Source organism: Chrysochloris asiatica, unplaced genomic scaffold (assembly GCF_000296735.1).
Source record: "Chrysochloris asiatica unplaced genomic scaffold, ChrAsi1.0 scaffold00016, whole genome shotgun sequence".
In the NCBI taxonomy this organism is placed as follows: Eukaryota; Metazoa; Chordata; class Mammalia; order Afrosoricida; family Chrysochloridae; genus Chrysochloris; species Chrysochloris asiatica.
Genome location: NW_006408534.1, coordinates 31150326 through 31171648, shown reverse-complemented (window position 1 = coordinate 31171648; position 21323 = coordinate 31150326). Strand labels below are relative to the sequence as shown.

General features: G+C 37.2%; 1 protein-coding gene across 1 annotated transcript in view; it reads right to left on the bottom strand.

Moving 5' to 3' along the window:
• Positions 1-1492: 1492 nt before the first annotated feature.
• The window catches only part of LOC102819946 (protein FAM49A-like), a 107549-nt gene continuing 87718 nt past the window's right edge, over positions 1493-21323 (bottom strand). The window contains exons 3-11 of the mRNA XM_006835269.1: positions 20669-20790; positions 19254-19359; positions 17333-17469; positions 16524-16601; positions 16225-16341; positions 16050-16129; positions 14341-14467; positions 7236-7306; positions 1493-1860 (exon numbers count right to left, since the gene is read on the bottom strand). Coding sequence (XP_006835332.1) covers positions 1797-1860; positions 7236-7306; positions 14341-14467; positions 16050-16129; positions 16225-16341; positions 16524-16601; positions 17333-17469; positions 19254-19359; positions 20669-20790 — 902 coding nt within the window. The 3' untranslated portion in view covers positions 1493-1796. The remainder of the gene's footprint in view (positions 1861-7235; positions 7307-14340; positions 14468-16049; positions 16130-16224; positions 16342-16523; positions 16602-17332; positions 17470-19253; positions 19360-20668; positions 20791-21323) is intronic.

Below are 21323 nucleotides of genomic sequence, written 5' to 3'. Positions count from 1 at the left end.
CTGGGATACTCTTTCTTCATTAAGAAATAGACAAGTTAACGATTACGGCTAGGCCAAGAATTTATTTTAAAAGGTCTAGCCCCAGGCTACATTATGTATCCGTAGGCCACATAGTGGAAAAGAAACAACATGGAGTGAGGACTGAAGCATCCTTTGTTCTAATCTAACATGGAGGTGATCCTAAATAACTGGATTCTCTGTCTTATTTTTCCATTGTAGGTCAGAATAGATGTTTCCAGGATTCTATTTTGTGCTTTCTGATATACAGAAGAATAATAATTCAAGGGCTTGTAAGGTTATTAATCAACAAGATCAAGTGGGGTGCTGCTTATTAGACACTGCTTACTCAAGAAGGAAGGTGGAGTCGTGAGTCATTTATTGGCTCATAGAATTTAAAAATCTCTTGGAGATTATATGTTTTAATCTCCCATTTTCTTCATAAGGAAGATGAGATGCAGAGAACTGAGGCAAATTTCCCAAGATCACACTTTGACTCATTAGTAGGACACGAACTAGACTCCAGATACTCACAGGGCAAACATAGCTTTACACACTGGTGGTGAGTGGGGGAAGAGCTGACTTTTAAATATCAGGCATCCAGAAAATGCAACTTGTTTGTTTTCCCTTCTGATTCCATCAATTATCTGCTAAGTGAATCAAATGCCCTAGACCTCTCCACATAAGTGCACCACAGAGAAAAGAACTGACTAGTAAGAAGGGTTGGAATCCTTTGATAGTGCAAAAAGTTAATGTGCTTGAGCTGAAAGTTTAGAAGTTCAAGTACATCTAGAGGTGCCTTGGAAGACAGTCCTGGAAATCTACTTCTGAAAGATCAGTCACTTACAACCTTATAGAGCATATATGAACTCTACTCTAACACACATGGGTTCGCCTGGAGCCAGTCCTGATTCAATGAAAACTGTTTTGGGGCAGGCACCTCCAGAATTCAGCAGAGAACTGGAAAGTCAGAAAACATACCCATAATTTCAAAGCCAACATTCTATGTCCTTGTCCTCAAAAACAGGGAGTTGAAGCCAATCTATGACTGTCCTGTTGCCTGGCTGTCTCTCCTCACCATTTGCCTCCCACTTCAAAGACCTTTACCAGCGCAGCTACACTAGCACACACCTACCTATTCCACTTCTTCTTCACTAACTGATTAAAATACAGGTTCATTTTCCTCTTGAAAAATTAAAAGTGAATATTAGAGGGGTATAAATCTAGACAGAAAGGGAATACATTGATAAATAAAACACGTGCCAACAGAAAATGTGCACGTGTGCATTGCAGTCTGAGAAGAGAGAGTCGTGCTGAATTCAAAACACTTGAGTTTGATTCTCCACACATGCATTTTTCCTTTTCTGGGATTCCTCTCTCTCTCTCTCAGACTAAGAGTTGTGTTTCTTACAGCTGAGTGAGACAGAAAATCGAATATTTTGTGTTTCTATAACTACCAGAGAGATAATACATCTAGAATTAAAACACTACCACAAACTACTAGGGATTTGTGATTGTTGTGGATGTAGTTAATGGATTCCGGTAGCAAAGGTCAAAGTCTCCAAAATTTGCCTTTGGAGCAGGGGATTTCATTTTAAACATCAAAAGTAAGGCTCTCAAGTCAATTTATACTGTGCTGGGTTGAGTCAGTCAGGATACAAATTAAGGTCCATATATTTCAGTGTCAAGAAGGAAATGGTTATGTAAATACACAAGTATTAACATCAATCTGTATTAAATTATGTAAACATATACATCTTCTGAGGTCAGTACATAGATCCTCTTCACTCAGCAGAACTCTACTGAAGCATTGCACGAATCTGTTTGGAAGTCGATTCATCATTCAAGTGCTTTGTAGTGAACCTAGATGGAAGAGATGGATGGAGGTCAGTGTGCAAACAGAGCTTGAGGAAAGTTTCAATAATGACTTGCCAGTCTATCTTTACTCTGGGAAACACAATTGCTATTTATAAACCAAAATTTGGCTTGGTTCTTTACACAAAGTGCCACAGTTCAATGTCCAGAGTATTTTCAAGCACATTTAGTATTTGATTCTTCCTTCCTTTCAAAGGGAGTTTGTATTAGGGTTATTAAACAAGTAGATCTCTCACCTAATCAAATAATTGCACAAAGGAGATGTCAGTAATCTCATGTTCCAGGGAGGAAGTCTTCACCTGAGTGAGTGAAGAATATCAAACATCTAGGCTTCTACTACAAAGTTATGAATTTCAAAATATAGGTTTGAAAGTTTCTTACTTTGTGGCAACTCTTATCCTCATTGCAACCACAAGGAGGTAAGTATTCAAGCAATCAATGATAATAATAATAATACAATATGCAATGGCCTTCCAAACATCAACCAACCATGTTCACAAATAGTTTATGAAAAAAGAGAAAGAGGAATTCGTGTTTAATAAAACCTTGACCATATTTTAGACACTTGATCTAAGTTTTCATTTAAATACTTGCAAGTTACAACTCTGCGAAAGGTTAATGCTTCCATTTTACAGATGAGAAAATGGAGGTTCACAAAGGTTAAAGGAACTTTTCAGATTGTACAGCTAGAAATTTGTGATTTGTGAACAATTTATGATTTCCCTTTCAAACCTAAGTGTGGCTGCCTTGAACATATGTGCATGTTTCACTTCATCTCAGTGAATACAGGGGGCACAGATTCCAAAATTCATGGAATGCATCCCTTAATATTTTGCTCACAATAAAGTCTTGCTGATTGAATGAAGCTTTGGAATTTCTAAATCTTCAGAAGCAAGAGATTTTTTCTTACTATATATGGAAAGTCAGGCTGGTGTGAGAATAGAGAAAGTCTCAGATTATGAACAGAATCTGAAAATCTCTTATATTCAAGTTACATCAGCTCTGACAGATGATAACTGAGCAATTCCTCAAAATAGCATCCCCTTTGTTTTTGGTTTATTTATTTCATGTGCATCTCAGTTTTAATATTAATTAAATGTAATAAGATACTGGCCTTCCTTATCTGGGTTGTGATAATTAACTGAGACATTGTAATTGGATTTCAATGGAGTATGAATCATAAATGCTGCAAGTATGTCAATGACTATTGATCACTCATCCATTCCATTTATACTTACTGAATACTGAGTGTATAACACTGAGTGGAACTAGCTAAATCAAAAAAGGATAAGCAAGCAAAACCCACAAACTTTCCAGAATAGAATTCAGCATTGGAATGAGTAACATAGTAGTAGAGATTCAACAATGTGTAGATGATTTACAATTAGAAAATAAAAATCCCTTCCCTGAAGTAAATCAAGCCATACATAGTTGTGGAAAGCATGGAGGTGCTTGGGCAATCATTTTCAGAAGAGAGCTTCTGTGACAAACTACAGCTGACTAAATGCTCATGTATCTGGACAATGCAGATAGGACTTCCCAGTTCTGGCTTCACATGAGCATTAGAACAACCAGAAACTATGCCTGTGCTGCTTCCACAGAGAACCTTATTCAATTGGTCAGAGAGAGAGCCTCAGTAAAACTGTTCTAAAAGCTTCCCATATAATTCTCATGTGTAGAGTTGGGGAATCACTCATGTAAGGGAAAGTGAGACCTCTAAAAAAAAAAAAGTCCCACTCATCACAGATCATTCATCTGTCAGTGTGTTGTATGGTATTGTCCTGTGTGTTGCTGTGACACCAGCAGATTTGTCACTGGCATTTTAAATACCAGCAGGATCACTCATGGTGGACATTTTTCAGTAGAGCTTCTTAGCCAGATTAAGCTAGACTAGGAAGGATAGGCATACTACTTCTGAATGTTTAGGCACCAAAAGCCTTATGAATAGCAGGAGAATATGGTCAGGTATTATGTCAGAAAATAAATACATTATGAATAGTAGCAGACCACTGTTAGAAATAGTGCTGGAAGATGAGCGCCTCTGGTTGGAAGGCACTTTAAATACAGCTAGAGAAGAGCTGTCTCATCAAAGTAGAATTGACCATAATGACATGAATGGAGCAAAGCTTTGGGGCCTTCGTTTGCTGATGAGTAACAACTCAAAATGAGAAAAAACAGCCGAAAATATCCATTAATAATTGGAACATAGAATTTAGGAAATATAAATACAACAACAACAAAAAAAGGAAGTTTTCAAAAACAAAATAATACACATAACGATCGATATCCTAGGCATTAGTGAGTTGAATTGGACTGGTATTAACCATTTTGAATCTGACAATCATATGGTTTACTATGCAGGAAACAACAAATTCAAGAGTAATGGCATCACATTCATCATCCAAAAGAACATTTCAAGATCTAGAAGTACAATATTGTCTGTGATAGGATAATATCCATACACCTACAAGAAAGGTCAGTTAACCCCACTATTATTCAGATTTATGCACCAACCACTAAAACTAGTGATGGCGAAATTAAGGAATTCTACCAATTTCTTCAGTCAGAAGCTGATCAAACATGCAGTCAAGATGCATTGACAGTTACTGGTGACTGGAATGCAAATGTTGGAAACAGAGACTAAGGATCAGTAGTTGGAAAACACGGCCTTGGTGATACTAATGATGTTGGACATTTTGCAAGTTAGAATTTTGCAAGACCAATGACTTATTCATTGCAAATATTTATTTTAAACAACATAAAAGGTGACTATACACATGGACTTCAACAGATGGAATACACAGAAATCAAATTGATTATATGTACAGGGTCGCTATGAGTCAGACCCGACTCCACAGCCCATAACCACCACTACCACCATGGTAAGAGACAGTAGAAAAGCTCAATAATATCAGCCAAAGCAAGGCCAGAGGCTGACTGTGGTAGAAACCATCAAATCCTAAATTGCAAGTTCAGGCTGAAGCTGAAGAAAATTTTTAAAAGTTCATAAAAGCCAAAATATGGCCTTAAATATATCCCACCCAAATTTAGAGAATAACTCATGAACAGATTTGATGCATTAAACATTAATTACCAAACACCAGAAGAGTTATGGAGTAACACCAAGAACATCACAAAGGAAGAACGCCAAAGGGTATTAAAAAGTCAGAAAGAAAATACTTAAACGAATGTCAGAAGAGAGTTTGAAACTTGCTCTTGAGCATAGAAAAGCTAAAGCTAATGGAAAAAATGAAGCAGTAAAAGAACTGCACAAAAAATTGCATATGGTATCTCAAGAATACAAAGACAAGTATGATAACAAAATGAAAAAAAGAACTGGATTTAGAAAGCCAAAAGGGAAGAAAATGCTCAACATTTATCAAGCTGAAAAAAATGAAGACAAAATTTAAGCCTTGATTTGAAATACTGAATAACTCCTTGGGTAAAATATTGAATGATGCAGAAAGCATCAAAAGAAGATGGAAGGAATATACATAGTCCCTGTACCACCAAAAAGAACTGGTTAATGTTCAACCATTTCAAGAGGTAGCATATGATTTATTAATAATCAATAGTACTTAAGGAAAAAGCCCAAACTGCACTGAAGACATTGGTGAAAAAAGAAAGGTTACAGGAATTGACAGACTAGAAATTGAAATCTTTCAACAAATGATGCAGCATGGAGGCCCTCACTCATTCATGCCAAGAAAATTTGGAAGACAACTACTGGACCAACCAATTGGAAGAGATCCAGTTGGATCTGTGCCCATTCCAAAGAGACGTGACTCAGTGAAATACAGAAATCATTCAACAATATCATTAAAATCACATACAAGTAAAATTTTGCTGAAGATAATTCAAAGATTAGTATAACAGTACATTGACAGGGAACTCCAGAAACACAAGCTGGATTCAAAAGAGAACTTGGAGTTAGGGATATCATTGCTGATGTCAGATGGATCTTAGCTTAAAACAGAGAATAGCAGAAACATGTTTACTCTTGTTTTATTGACTATGCAAAGGCTTTTGACTGTGCATCATGAAAACAATTAATTGTGGCCACAAGGAATCTGTACATAGACCAAAAGGAAGTTGTTAGAACAGAACAAGGGAACACTGAATGGTTTTAAATCAGAAAAGGTGTGCACCAGGGTTGTATGCTTTCACTATACTTATTCAAACTGTATGCTGAGCAAATAATTCGAGAAGCTAGATTATATGAAGAAGAATGTGGCAACGGGGTTGGAGGAAGACTCATTAACAAACTGTAATATGCAGATGACACAGCCTGGTTTGTTGACCATAAAGAGGACTTGAAATACTTATTGAACAAAGACCACAGCCTTCAGTATGGATTGCACCTCAATGTAAAGAAAACAAAAATCATCACAACCAGACCAGTAAATAACATCATGATAAACTAAGAAAAGATTGAAGTTGTCAAAGACTTCATTTTGCTTTGATCCACAATCAACACTCATGAAAGCAGCAGTCAAGAAATCAAATGACTTATTGCATTAGGCAAATCTGTTGCACAAGACCTCTTTAAAGTATTCAAAAGGGGAGATAACCATTTGAGGCTGTCCCAACACATGGTATTTTCAATTGCCTCATATGTACATGAGAGTTGGACAATAATAAGGAATAAGGAAGACTGTAGAAAAATTAATACATTTGAATTATCATATTGTCCAAGATTATTGAAAGTACCATGAACTTCCAGAAAAACAAACAAACCTGGCTTCAAAGAAGTACAGTAAAAATGTTCCTTAGAAGCAAACATGGCAATACTTCATCTCTTATTATCAGGAAGGACCAGTTCTTAGGGAAGTATATCATGCTTGTAAAAGTGGAGGGCCAATTAAAAAGGGAAGACACCAAAAGAGCTGGATTGGCACAGTGGGAGCAGCAATAGGCTTAAAGGTAACAACTGTGAGGATGGTACAGGATTGGTCAGTGTTTTATTCTGCTGTGCATAGCGTGGCTATGAGTCAGTACTGACTCGACAGCACTGAACAAAAAAATACACAGCAAGAACAATTACAAATCACTGTGCCCAGGAGGTAGACCCATCACCTGTGTGGGGGTCAGAGACTGGGGTTTGTTTAAGTCTTGTCTTTTAGCTTTGTCACTTACTACATGACTTTTCGCAAGTTAATTGGATTCTCTAAACCTCAATTTTTTCCATCGGTAAAAAAGAGATCACAGAAATGTTGGTGATTTCTTCACGTTGTTGGAAAAAGCATTAAAAGACACAAGGGGTAAAGCCTGGTACTCTAATTCTTGGTCTCACAGCATGCTAAATTTGCAACCAATCTGCAGAGGAGCTGTCCCATGGTCAGTGGCTGGGATTCAGGAGTCACCTGAGGGCATTCAGCAGTCCTTCCACACTGTCCGGGGCCTGTTCCTTCAAAACCTTTATGCAGCCTTTCATCTAGGAAGAGAAAGCACAACATTTTGTTAGTACCTTGGTAATTCCATAGATGACTGCTGCTGTTGCTGTGAAGTGACAAGGAGTCGTTTTGACTATAGTGACCCTGTATAGGGTTTCTGAGGAGTGGCTGATGAGGAGTGCTGAAATGCAGTTCAAACTGACCTTGCAGTCCAGTGCAATAACCCACAGTGCCACACTAGGACTCCACAGATGATGTTGTTATTGCTAAGTGCCATCGAGTCGATTCCAACCCATAGTTTCCAAAGAGCAGCTGGTGAGCTTGAACCACTGACCTTGCAGTTTAAATTTCTTAGCAGCCTGACGCATTTGCCCACAGTGCCACACCATAGATGACAGCTCTCCATAATTGCATCTGTTTATGATAATGTCACATATTTCTGTCTATCGAAGTCTAACACAGAAATGATCAACAGAACTTTCTACCCCATCAGGGTAGTGAGTTGTTTTCTAAAATACATATTCATTCATATCACTTTTCACACTGTATTACATTGTATATTTTACTGTCTGGCATTTGGGGACAAATATTTGAGACTTTGACCTTCTTGTCTTTATACCCTGGGAGCCACATGTATGACTTACTCTGTAGTAGGTGCTCAGTTAATATTTACTCTATGAATTAAAATTTAGCAATTTTATACCATATCTTTGCCCAGAACCCTTTCCTTCCCTCAGCTATTTGTCTGACAAGCCCTTAATAATAATTTTACAAATCAACTAAAGGTCATCAAATTTAGGAAGCACTTCCTGTCTTCACTGCCCTGACCAGGTAGTAGTAACCATCACCTTTGTGCTCTCAGCATGCAGTTCTCTCTACCTAAATGCCTGCCCCACCCCACTTTGTCTATGCACTTACCCTTCAAGACGTATTTCAGATGGTATCTCCTAATTTGTTGCAGTTAAATGGTTTATGTTTGTTTATATTTCAATAGCATTAACCATCATATTTTATCATTTGGCAGAGAACCTTGGAAATCTTAGGGCCCAGATAATTTGTCTCCTTCACTAAACTCCCAGATGCAAGTGTATGTATTAACCATCTTTGAGATGCAGTAAAGGACTGTTGTGAAGAATGTGATCATATGGAAACACAATGACTAAGTTTCATCTGGGCTTGCTGGTTTTGTATTGACGGGAACATAGGCAAATTTATTAGCTCTTTGTGTTTTTGGAATATAATTTGTTCATAATTTGCAATGTAAATGAAAATGAAGTTTATATAGATTGCATTATGCAAGTATTATCCATATTCTTTTTTGTTTTTTGGGTAAAAGCAAAATCTTTCTGCAAAAATGAGAATTACTTATTTTAAGCTCAGATGTTCATAAACTACAGTGGGTTTGGTTACACTAAGAGTCTCTTTTTCAATGACACTTATAAACAAATATTTTCTGTGGGTCTGTTTTTGTTAGGTGCCATCGAATCAGTACTGACTTTACTCATAGTGATCCTATCTGTGCACAACAGAACGAAACACTGCTGGGTCCTGAGACAACCTCACAATTATTGTTAAGCCTGAGCCCATTACTGCCGCCACTGTGCATGGGGCGGGGGGGGAGGGTGTCTGTCTGTGGGTTTGCTTCGGGTATATCAAAGTTTTATCTTAAAGTCCTGATAAACCCCAATAGATTGATACAGACAGCCAAAAATCCAGAGCTGAGAATCACTTGGGGTTCATATAGAGGCTCATCAAGTAAGAACGTTAGGGAAAAAAAAAAGAGTTAAAATGAATAGAAATGTTGTTACTTGATGGTACATGAAGGGGATTATAATCATTGTAATGAAAGAAATTATGTGATTTATTGAATATGAAACTGGTGATCTGCCCTGTAAACTTTCACTCAATTCACAATAAAAACTTAAAAAATCCCCCACAAAGGTTAGAGAGATATGAACACTGCTTTCAGAAGTGTATACAGACCTAGATAAAAGAAATGTATAGAAATTATAGCTTCACATTCTGATATGATTGATGAATAAAAGTTTCTTTGATTTTAAAGCAAGGTAATAATAATAATAATGTCAGCAGTCCATCATGGGCACAGGAGGGAAGAGACTACAGCAGGACAGGTATGGGCACTGCAGGTCTGTTTAGTTTCAGGATGGTATAAAACCCAAGGATGAAGATACTTGGTATTTCTCCCATAGAAAACCATAGAACAGTGACAGAAAATAGACAAACAGCTCATTCTTCTAGTGTGATGAATTATCATATAAAACAAGTCTAATGAGCAGTGTGAATAGAGATATAGGAAAGGGTGAAAGACCATTGAGGATTTCTAGTTCTGTTTCAAGATGATTACAGCATCGGATGCATAGGAGAGAATACCAAGATGTAGCCAGGGATGTTGTCATTCTGACGCATAGAGACCCTATGTACTGCCCTGACCTGCACCATCCTCACAATTGTTAGGTTTGAGCTCATTGTTGCTGCTACTATGTCAATTCATCTGCTTGGGAGTGTTCCTCTTTTTCACTGACCCTCCACTTTATCAATCTTGATGTTCTTCTCTAGGAACTAATCCCTCCTGACAAGATATACAAAGTAGGTGAGACAAAAATCTCGCTTCTAAGGATTTGTTTGTTCTTCTGGCAATCCATTTATTTTTAATATTCTTTACCAACACCATCATTCAAATGCATCAATTCTTCTACTACCTTCCTTATTTACTGTCTAGTTTTCACAATGAGAAGACTGAAAATACCATAGCTTGGATCAGATATACACTTGTTCTCAAAGTGACATTTTTGCTCTTTAACACTTTTAAAAGATATTTTGGAGCAGATTTGCTTAATGCAATAAGTCATATGATTTTGTGACTACTGCTTCCATGAGTGGTTTGTGGATCCTAGCAAAACAAAGTCTTTGAAAACTTCCATCTTTCCTGAGTTTATCATGATGTTATCTATTTGTCTAGTTGTAAGGATTTTTGTTTTCTTTACATTGAGGTACAATCCGTACTGAATCAGTAAGTATTTCAAGTTCCCTTTGCTACCAGCAAACATGGTTGTGCCATCTGCATAGTGCGAGTTGTTAATGAATCTTCCTCCGATCCTGATGCCACATTTGTCTTAATATAATACAGATTTTTGGAGTACTTGCTATATTTGTACAAATTATAAAAAATTTATATATATAAATTGTGAAAGGAAACAATTCTAGTGTACACCTTTCCTGATTTTAAACCACTCAGTATCCCTTTGTTCTGTTCTAATGACTGCCTCTTGGTCCATGTAAAGATTCCTCAAGAGCACAATTAATACCCATTCTTTGCAATGTTATGCATATTTTTTTTTTTTTAATAATTCACACGATTGAAAGCCTCTGAATAGTCAAATAAAACACAAGCAAATATCATTCTAGTATTTTCTGCTTTCAGTCAAGATTATCCATCTAATATCAGTAATGATATCTCTAATTCCACATCCTTTTCTGAATCTGACTTACATTTCTGGCTGATCCCTGTTGATATACTGCTGCAACTATTTTTTTTTTATTATTACCTTCGTCAAATATTTACTTGCCTGTGATATCAATAATATTGTGAAATGATTTCTGCATTTCATTGAGTCACCTTTCTTTGGCATAGGTACACATATGGATCTCTTCCAATTGATAGGCCAGATAGCTGTCTTCCAGATTTCTTGGCATAAAAGAGAAAGCTCTTCAAGTGCTGCATCAGTTTGTTGATATAAACAGGGTGAAGTCAAGTGTGGGTTTAGTATCATGTTACGGTTGGGGTCTTTACCTATAGCAAATGGAGAGGTTTTGAGAAGTGATAGTCTGATAATGTGGTTAGTATGGAAAGGAATCAGAAGTAAGCAGCTAGAGACCAGCTAGAAAGTAAAAAGAAGCAGTGGGAAGGAGGGAGAAGGAAGGGATGGGCAGATTAATCAGAGATACACTTCATAAGACTTGATGACTGACAGGGCATGGGGCATGATGGAGAAGGAAGAAATTAGGATAATTCCTAGGCTTCTGCATTACAGATGGATTGGATTAAAATGCAGACAGAGAACCCAAGAGGAGGAGCAGATTGTTGGGGGGTGACAAGATAACCTTTAGTTTGGAGCATGCCATGCTTTAGTTATTCCGAAAATGTGGGGTCTACAGTTCTGGGTAAGGTGTAAGAGGGACAAAGATTAAAGAGCATTTATTAGTTTATTTCCCGAGGTCCTAAGGAAATCAGTTGAAAATGACATGTACCCTAGCCTGCCTTTCCTAGCACCCAAGATTGTCATCTATTTTCCTACTGGAGCATATCCCTTTGGGTTTCAGTGACTTTGCTCTGACAGCTGCCTCTGCCTAAAATACTCTTTATTTCACACGCTCATTTGGGAATATCCTACACCTCCTTTGAGTTTCACCTCAAACATCACCCTCTGGTCCCTGCCTGTTTCTAACTCTAAGACAGATGCATTCCCCCCTCATCTGGGTTACAAGAACTCACCATGCTTCTGCTTTGCACTCTGGGGCATGTTCTTTATAAGTGCATATGTGTACTTATTCTAGTGTCTGACAAATAAATAGCTGTTTATCTGTTGATGCTGGTACTTTAAATATTTAGGAACACAGTGTTTGGAACTACTTGTCTAGAAATGGGCTAGAGCCTGGGTGAAGATGCTTTATTTCATTAAAGGAAATGAACTATCTTGAAAATAGTTTTGCTTAACAGACCTGAAATTTTCATGGAGACACATGCAATATTAACAGACCTTTCTTAATGTGACTTGTCCACTTACATATTCATCAAGACTATCTGTGTTTATATTTCACATTATATACTATTTGTGAGCTCAACAGAAACACTCAATAAATACATGTAAAGGCAAGAATTTTAAAGATCAGGAATAAAAGACATCATTGTACTCAATACCCTTTTAATGGTTAACTCTGTGACGAATTGGAAAAAAAGTCATGGTAAATTAGAATGTCCTTGGATTGGCACAGTGGCAGCAACAATGGGCTCAAATATAATTGTGAAGACAGTGCAGGACCAGGCAGTGTATTGTTCTGTTGTATATAGGGTGGCTATGGTCTGGAACTGACTCATCAGCATTCAACAATAACACCATAATTAAAACAAAAACAAACCCAAACCCAATGCTGTCAAGTTGAGTCCAACTCATAGTGATCCTACAGGGCACAGCAGAACTGCCCCATATGGTAATCAAGGCTGTAAATCATTAAGGGAGCAGTCTGCCACATCTTTCTCCTGTAGAGCAGCTGATGAGCTTGCTGGTTACCAAACACTAAACTAAATATGCATTCAAGTGATATGTATAAAGTTACTCAGTTACTTACTTTGCAGTCTATAGAATAAAAATATTAATATTTCACAAAGAACACAGGTAATATCTTTACTTAAAAAAAAAAAAAAAATCCATGATATAGAAATGAGCTTCAAAAAGTGAATGGAAAAATGGAAATGAAAATATAATGGAATTCTTCCACAAAGTTTTTTGAAACCCCCCTTGTACTGTTGTGTGTATTAAATGCATGTTAAAATGATATGTATAGCATGGTGCCAATTTGTTATGTTGAAACAAACAGACACACAAACATCTATATCAGAAGAAGGGACATATGTATGTGACTACTAAACAGTGGTCACGTGTCAGTGGTGGGATTATGAAAGATACATTTCATTTTCTGTATTTCCTAAATTTTCTCTAAAAACTGCTTATTCTCTTGGTAAATTGAAAGTAACTACATAAAATTTGTTGCAAGTGGTATAGTTGAACAATATCATGAAAATGTTTATTATTATCACTGATCATACATGTAAAGATTACTGAAGTAACAGATATTTTGATGCTGATATATTGATCACAATCAAAAACTATATTTTATTTTTAAGAATGTAAAGTCTGTCATGAGGCCTCTCTGAAGAGCGAGACCCAACTGTGCTAAGGGCCCTGAGCCTCACAGTGACTCATCCAAGTTGCATTTTTCATTGATACTTAGTTCCTTGCATTCTTCAGAATCATGGACACTCTGAGAATTTACACTTTCTACACAGTGTTACAACATCAAAGATGTTATTCTTTACAGATGAATAAAATAGATTGTGCAACTCAAACTTTGCCGTGTGGAAATAAATTAGTAAAAAGAGGGCCGATTCTACAGTTAAAAGGCTTTCAATTAATTCAATGGATATACTATGGGGTTTGACACTGTAGGAAAAGTCTGGGTTAAAGGGATGCAGGCTTTATCCCACAATCAACAAGAAAACATCAGAGTGTTTCTGAATATATTCAGTTATTCATTCACTCAGCAAAATATGTATGGAACATCTATTGAGTGCTATGAACCATGAGCCGAAAACTGCGTTAGACAGTAGAACAGAATCAATAATGGTCTCTACCCTTGTGAAAAGAATGAAGAGTCTGTGAAGGAGTTGGAAAATAATAATGGTGAGTACTCTGGAGGCCAGAGAGAAGGAAGTCTCTGACACATGAAAAGCACAGGAAATGTAACGCTACATGTGGTCATATTTCAGGTACATCTTAGATTTTGCTTCTGGGGAGGGGTAAGAGCTCAAGCATATTCAAGACAAGGCAAGTAACTCGGTGGAACAAAAATTTGGAAGTAGTGGAACATGAAGCTAGAAGGGTCTTTCGGAATTTGACTGAAGAGTCTTAAGTATTGTTCCATATGTTCCATTGTTCCAACTCTTTTCTCGTTAAGGAGTGTACTGTGTGGTGTGTGTTCGTGTGTGTGTGTGTGTGGATGTGATGGGGGTGTAAACGGGTAAATGGAAGGGGCAGCTTAAGCTAAGTGTTCATGTGATCACTCTGATGAAAGGCTGATGGAATAAGCATCTTGGCATCCCTGCTGTCACTTGAAGGTTGTAAGTACAAAGAGAAGATTAGACATCTTGCCATGAAGAGAACTGCCATGAGAGGGATTAAGACTTAGAAAGATTACTCTCAGAGGAAGTGAAATCAAGGATTGTTTGGCACAATTTTTAGGTTCTTGTTTGGAAAGCCCACTCCTTAGCTATTCTTACATCAATCTTGGATGTCTTGCAGAAAGCTCCCACAGGGTGGACGTGGTCGTAGAGGATAATGACCCCCACCATCACCCTCATGCAGAACATCAGTGTTTCCTCACTCGTAAACCTACTCCTGTATTCCCTGGAAGAGAGAAGAGACAGCAGCAGCATTACATCCTTATCAGCACATGCTCAACTTTGGGCCCTACAACTCGTTACTTTACACTGCTCCAATCCTCTCTTGAGAACAATCCGAGATCTGAAATAACTGAGTTAATAAGCTCTTAAAGAAACCCATGATGATAATTCTCCTAGAATGTATCCAACCAGCAATACAGTGCGAAACTAAGGTAAATTAAAGGGCAGTAAATTTTCTTCCCTTCTGCCAGTCAGCAGGTCTGCTGATCATGTACACCACTCCCCTGCCCATCAATCTTGAATATTTTATAGCAGGTCCCTAGGTTCACGATTATAGAGAATAATGGCTTCATTATGGAGAACAAAAATAAGGCTCATTTCTACACAGCAGCTATCATGACTACAGTCATAGTAACCGCCTTTGTTAAAGGAGGCTGCAGGTGGAATTATATTGGCAAAGACACCTAAAAGAAATTACATACCATTCATTGTGCTGATAGTATTTGTGGAGTTGGAATTCTCATCACTTACCTTGACAGGATCCCTGATGATGAAGATAATTCAGGCCAATTCTAAAGTATTTCATTATGAATTGGCTCCACAATAGAGATGATTATTATTTCTGTCTTGGAATAAATCTTAACTTTGGTATAAATGAAATATTTGAAATTAATGGCATCTTACATTTGAAGAGAACATCAGATACCATAAATTTACTATCAATGCCTTTGGCCCTCCCAAACATTCTGCAAAGGAGGTAACGTTATGGGTGCATCATTAGACAGGAAACCAAGGTCCAGGGATGTAAGACCACTTGTCTGGAGACAGAAGAAGGGCCAGAGATTTTTTTTTTTAACTTAGGAACTGATATACATAGAAAGAAACTCATTGCTTTTGAATCAGTTTTGACTCGTAACAACCCTACAGGAAAGAGTAAAACTGTCCCAGGGTGTTTCCAAGGCTGTAAATCTTTAAGGAAATAGAATGCCACATATTTCTCCCATGGAGATACTGGTGGGTTCAAATCTCTGTCTTTCTGGTTCATAGATAAGCACTTAAACACTAGACTACCTGGGCTCCTCTTAGGTACAAAGAAATTGCTAAAAAAAAAAAAAAAAAAAAAAAGAGGGAAGGAAAGAGACACTTTCACTGTCATTCTTACAACAGACTTATCACTTCCACTCTTAGTTCTACATCTTCTCCAAAGTCTCCTCTTCAATGGTTTTCTAATAATACTCAGCTGTTTAACCCAACCCTCTACTTGCTCTTTACATGTCCTCAACAGAAACTCTGATCTGAGTCTTGGTTCTGATCTCTAATTATGAATGCAACATTTGGGAATTCAGTTACCCAATTTAAATTTCAATTTCTTCAACTGTGTATATAGAGGAAACATATATCTATCATCCAGCGTTCATTAGGAGATTAAATATGATAATATACACATAAACATCAATGTTCTGAATCAAATGTTAGATGTCATTGTCCTTCTCCTCCTCATCACTATAAACAGATATTCTTCCTGGGACAATCGGCCCAGGATGAGTGAGCTCACGACAGTGCATTAAATCTTTGAATGAACTTACGGAGTTTCCAGCATGACTTTACAGACACTTGTCATTGTACTGAGGCAGTCTGTGGTATTCTCTATTGGCAGGGTTTTGTTCTAAATGGGATACACAAACCTATGTTAGCCTTGCCAGCAGTTTTTAATGTGAATTTTTTTTTTTTTTTAAGCACCAGTTGCTCAATCTCACTTACTTCAGAGACAAAATGCATTGTGGCATTGCTAAGCGTTTTCAGCATTGGTGTGGCTTCTGCATAGAAGAGGGACATTCGATTAGCCATTTCATTGTTGACTTCATTCTCAATGTCTAGCTGATAAAAAAATAAGAAGAGAAAATGCAATTTGTAAAGAGATGGTCAAAAATCCCCAAATAATTTCATCTGGAAATTGAATTATAGACAGACATGCTGTCTTTTTTCTGTGTGGTTCCAGATGCAGAAAACAAAATCGATATGGAGAAGAGTGCAGAGGCCCAGGAAACCAGAGGACTCACGTGCATATTGTTGATCCTGTTACGACTTATTGTCCTTCTGTAGTAGCTGAAGTCATTCTGAATAGCTGGGTTCCTCATCTAAAATCCAGAAGAGAGGAAGGAAAATTATTTCTCTGCATCACGGGGCAATACAAGTTTACTTTAGGAGTCTAGAAACTAGATTTTATAGATGTACCAGGACTTCTTTTGTTACACAAGAGTCAAAGCAATTTCTGTTTAAAATAAATTTTTTTAAAGAAATATGTACTTGTAACTTTATTCTTTTAAACCACACATATGCTTTGTTTTTAGAATGGCCTGGAATACGGCCTAAAATGGCAATGTAGGAGAAAGTTGGCTGTTCAAACCCATCAGCCACTTCTTGGAAATTCTATACAGGGTCACAATGAGTCAATGACACTTAACAACAACAACAGAATAAGCACTGGACTGCAAGGTCGGTTTGAACTACAAGGTCAGTGGTTCCAATCAGCAGCTCCTCAAAAATCCTATACAGGGTCAAAATGGACTCAATAGCACTTAACAACAACAGACTCTAGCAAAAGCATATTTGTTCTCAATGGGGACCAGATACTTGAAAAGGTTTTCTCTTAGTAGATTTTGAATTTCCATGTGCAGAACACTGTCTTAATTAGTTTTACTCCACGGGATGAAAATTTTCACCTCAAGTTCTACGTCCATCGAGGGAAGAAAGTTATGTCTTACTCATCTTGCTATCTCCCCAACTCAGAATACTAGCAGAGTGCCTGTCCACAGCAGATATTTAGTAAAGGTTTGTTTTTAAATATCCAAGGCAGTTTTGGCCTAACCTTCAGCTCATCGAATCGAAGGGTAAAATGTAAAATTTCTGCAAACTCCTTTGCCAGGGCCTGCTCCCGCTCCAGGTGTTGGGTTGGTGTGTAGGGCGGACAGGTCAGTGATTCTAATAAACTCTGCAGAGCTTTTTCTGAAAGTCAGAGATAAATATATGTGTGAGGTGGTACACAAAGATCCTTCAAATAGCACAATTCTCAGCCACAGTTGACAATCTCAAGAGAGAACCTGCTTGGGTCTTCCTTCTCTATGTCTTTGCCCATAACTATGTGACATATGATGTATGTGCATAAGGATAAGGAGCCTCACACGCCTGAGTAGGCTGCCTACACTGCAGAAGTCTCCTACTGCCACAAGGTTCTGCAAATCTCTCTCTCTAAAGCCTCATATACTTAGGCAGTCTCAATTCCAAACACTCTTAGGAAACCACAAATGTGCATTTTTGGATCAAGTGCATTAGATATCCGTTTATAATACAGGATTAGATAAGGTAGCAGCTCTGAACTCATGGATCAGATGACCTGCTTTGCAGAGAAAGGCATTTGGTCCCATAACAACTCTTTTTTGCATCCATACTCTTTTAACCAGGACTGTTTTTCTACAATTATTGCCCTTGTAGCTCACTACTCAATATGTTTCATAACTTCAGTATGATTCTAATAGCACTGAACCATTCAACTAATTAATCATCTATACAAACAAAACTATGTCTGGCAAATTAAAACTAGTACACTTCCTGTTTTTGTAAATAACATCTTATTGGGATATATGCATACTCATTCATTTATGCATTGCCTGTGTCTGCTTTTGTGCTACAACAACAGAGTTCAATATCTGTAACAAAGCCTGCCACTAAAATGTTTGCTATCTGGTCTCTATGAGTCGGAACTAACTCAATGGTATCTAAAAACAACAATTTTCGGAAAAACTTGTTAATCCTTTCTCTGTATATCCTTAAATGCCTTCTACAGAATCTTTAAAAGGGACATCTTCCAGAGTCTTTTCCATTTATAGGTGCTCACTGTTTTCTGAGACAATCGGCCCTACCTTGGTTAGCTTTGATTCTGAGGTGTCTTTTCCCTTCTATTGAACTGAAACTTGGTTCCTTAGGATTTTAATTCATTGAGCCTAGACCTCCACTTTCAGAGACCATAGAGAGAATTTGATCTCTCTTCTACCTTCACATGAGAGTCTTCAAAAGCTCTCTAGTATAAAATAGAATCAATTAATCAATTACTCTTCTTTGGACTTAGTTTTGAACCATCTCAACATCATGCCTGTTAGTCCTTCATAGTATTTCAATTCAAGTTTTTATATTAAAATGTGGACTCATTTTATGGCAAAAGTCTAATGGAATCCAAATACTACTTTCCTTGATCTAGATATGCTACAGTAACTAATATAGCCTGAGATAGCTTTATTGTATGGAAAGCAGTTGTATCATATTGCTAGTCACATTGAGCCTACTGCCAACCAGATTTTGCTTTATTCTTGTTTCTGAAAAACTATACTATTCTGGCACAGTATTTTTTTTTTTTTTTTAAACTGGAGGGCAGAACTTTTTATCTTTGTGTTTCTTATATTTCACTACATTAAATTCATCAAATGACTCCGGCCACCAAAAAAATTTTGAGGCCAAAAGGTAACTTGTAACCTCCAACTTCGCTGTCATTCAGAAATGTGATTAGCCTGCCCCCCTCCCCATAATGTCAAGAGCTGGCCATAGCTGAGAATACAACCAAAGGGATATCTACCAATAGAAACCCTCTGAATAGCCCAAAAACTTTTGTGGTAGATTGAAAGAAATGAAAATGACAAATACTGCCTCTCATCATTTTCTGAGCTCTTCTTGCTACTGTCTCAAATGCCAGGAGAAAGTTCACACATGGACCAGCAACACTATAAGCACATACTCACCTAGCCTTATGGAAAATTCATAAAATCTCTTTAGTCTTACAACCAGAGGGCACACTGCATTCCACGCCTTTTCTTGAAGCTGAATGTCATTGGGGTTTTGAATTGCCTATAAAAACATGATAGAAATGTGTGCTTAAAAAGAAGCAATACATTCCACATCAAATTCCTTAAGCTTGAGAAATGGTTTTAGAAATATGTGCAATCTCTGTTTACTCTTGAAAAGTCTACTACCAAACAGACATCAGTTATGGGATTGTCCCCCAAGTTGCTCATATACAATGAAGATTTGAAACTTTAACATAATTCATATGGCTCTACATTAGATCCATGTATTGAACTTGTTTTTATTTGCCACGAATGCAAAATTTTCAAAAAATAGCATTATTTAAATGAGGCAATTAATCACTCCTTCATCATCATTTGATTCTTCTAAAATAAAGCTAATGTCATAATGGCATATAAATTCGATGCTGTTGCTATGTGACACTGAGTCAATTTCGACTCACACAGTGTTTCTGAGGAGATGTTGTTGAGTTCAAGCCACTGAGCTGGCAGTTCAAATCAACCTTGAGGTTGAGTGCTTATCCTACAGCATCACACCGAGACTGCAAGTTGCCTAAGTTAGCTAAATTAAATGATACCCCTAACTAATAAAACTATTTCATCACAAATCCTTTCCTGTCTGGAATTCATCAACTTGGGACTTATGATGGTATTGGTGCTCTTCTCAGAGGGCCTGGGATAGGTGATGTGTGTATGTGAGCACACACATGAATGCTTGTGTTTGCTGATATTTCCAAAGAGTCCTTATTTAAAGTAAAAGGAGTGCATGTTTTCTTGTGTTTAAGGCATTATGAGGTTTTAAAAATCCACTTGGCAGTTTCCCTATCTTTTTGGTTGTTGTTTTGCCTTATATTGACCTATTTATCTCCTAAGACATTATAAGACGACTGATCTGTAGGCTACTTAAAATGAGGTGGTTTATGGCTGCTGTGTGTGATACTAGTGAAATTGCCAAAATTGTTACAAAATGTTGGAAAGCACATGTAAACCCAGACCTCACAAGTCATATTTCAACTGCTGTTCACAGATTCTGTATGTTGGTGTTCCTTCATTGAAGTAATATGGCGACAATTTATTGTTTAAATGTGCATCCTACAATATAAAATGCATGTAGAAGAGAATTGTGAATATTTTACATGGTCTACAACATCATATGTGCAGATAAATTATAATTATTATTAAAATAAAAGGGACTACTCATACATTTTTTTAAGGACACATTACTCTCCTTGTGTTTTTCCTAGTACTCTAGGAAATGCTAGTACTATTACTCAATCTTTCTGTGAGTGTGTGTGTCTGGCTTTCCTTTCTCCTCCTGGGGTGCTGTCAGCTCAGTATTATCATTGGCATACATCTCGGATCTCTGGCCCCGCTCCCTTGTAAGCCTGCAGGTCTGCGAGGATGCTCTCAGAATCCTGGAGGATTGCGCTGATTTGGTTCCATATTTCTCTCTCTCCTTCTGTGGGCTGGGCATCTAAGCAACAGGGAAACCAAGACACAAAGAAAGTTTGTGTTTATAAAAAGCTTAGAAAAACATTAGAGTTCAGTTCTATCTGCTAGACAATCCTATCATTTTCCTGTGAGTTTGATATTAACATCTTCATGTAATAGACTACTGCAAAGAGAAACCCCCAAAAAACACATTCATTGCTCAATTCAAAATATTCATCAATTTTTTTGCACACAATAAGCCTATCATGTTGAAATCACTGTAGCTCACTCATTTGTTTATGCACGCCTACAATGTTTTGCACACCTACCAAGTACTTAGCCATCTACTGGGTTATACAAAGAATAAACTTTTTCTTTTGGGGTCAGTTTTTAATAGTAAAAGCTGTTGAATAATTCTGATATAATGGAAAATTTGTGAATATGAATAAAGTTGAGAAAATAAATTCCCTCATATTTCCATATTATAAAATAAGTTTCAAAACTGGATAATGGTACCATCAAATCCATGAGAAAGAACAGTTTTTCCAGAATTATAAAATAAGTTTCAAAACTGGA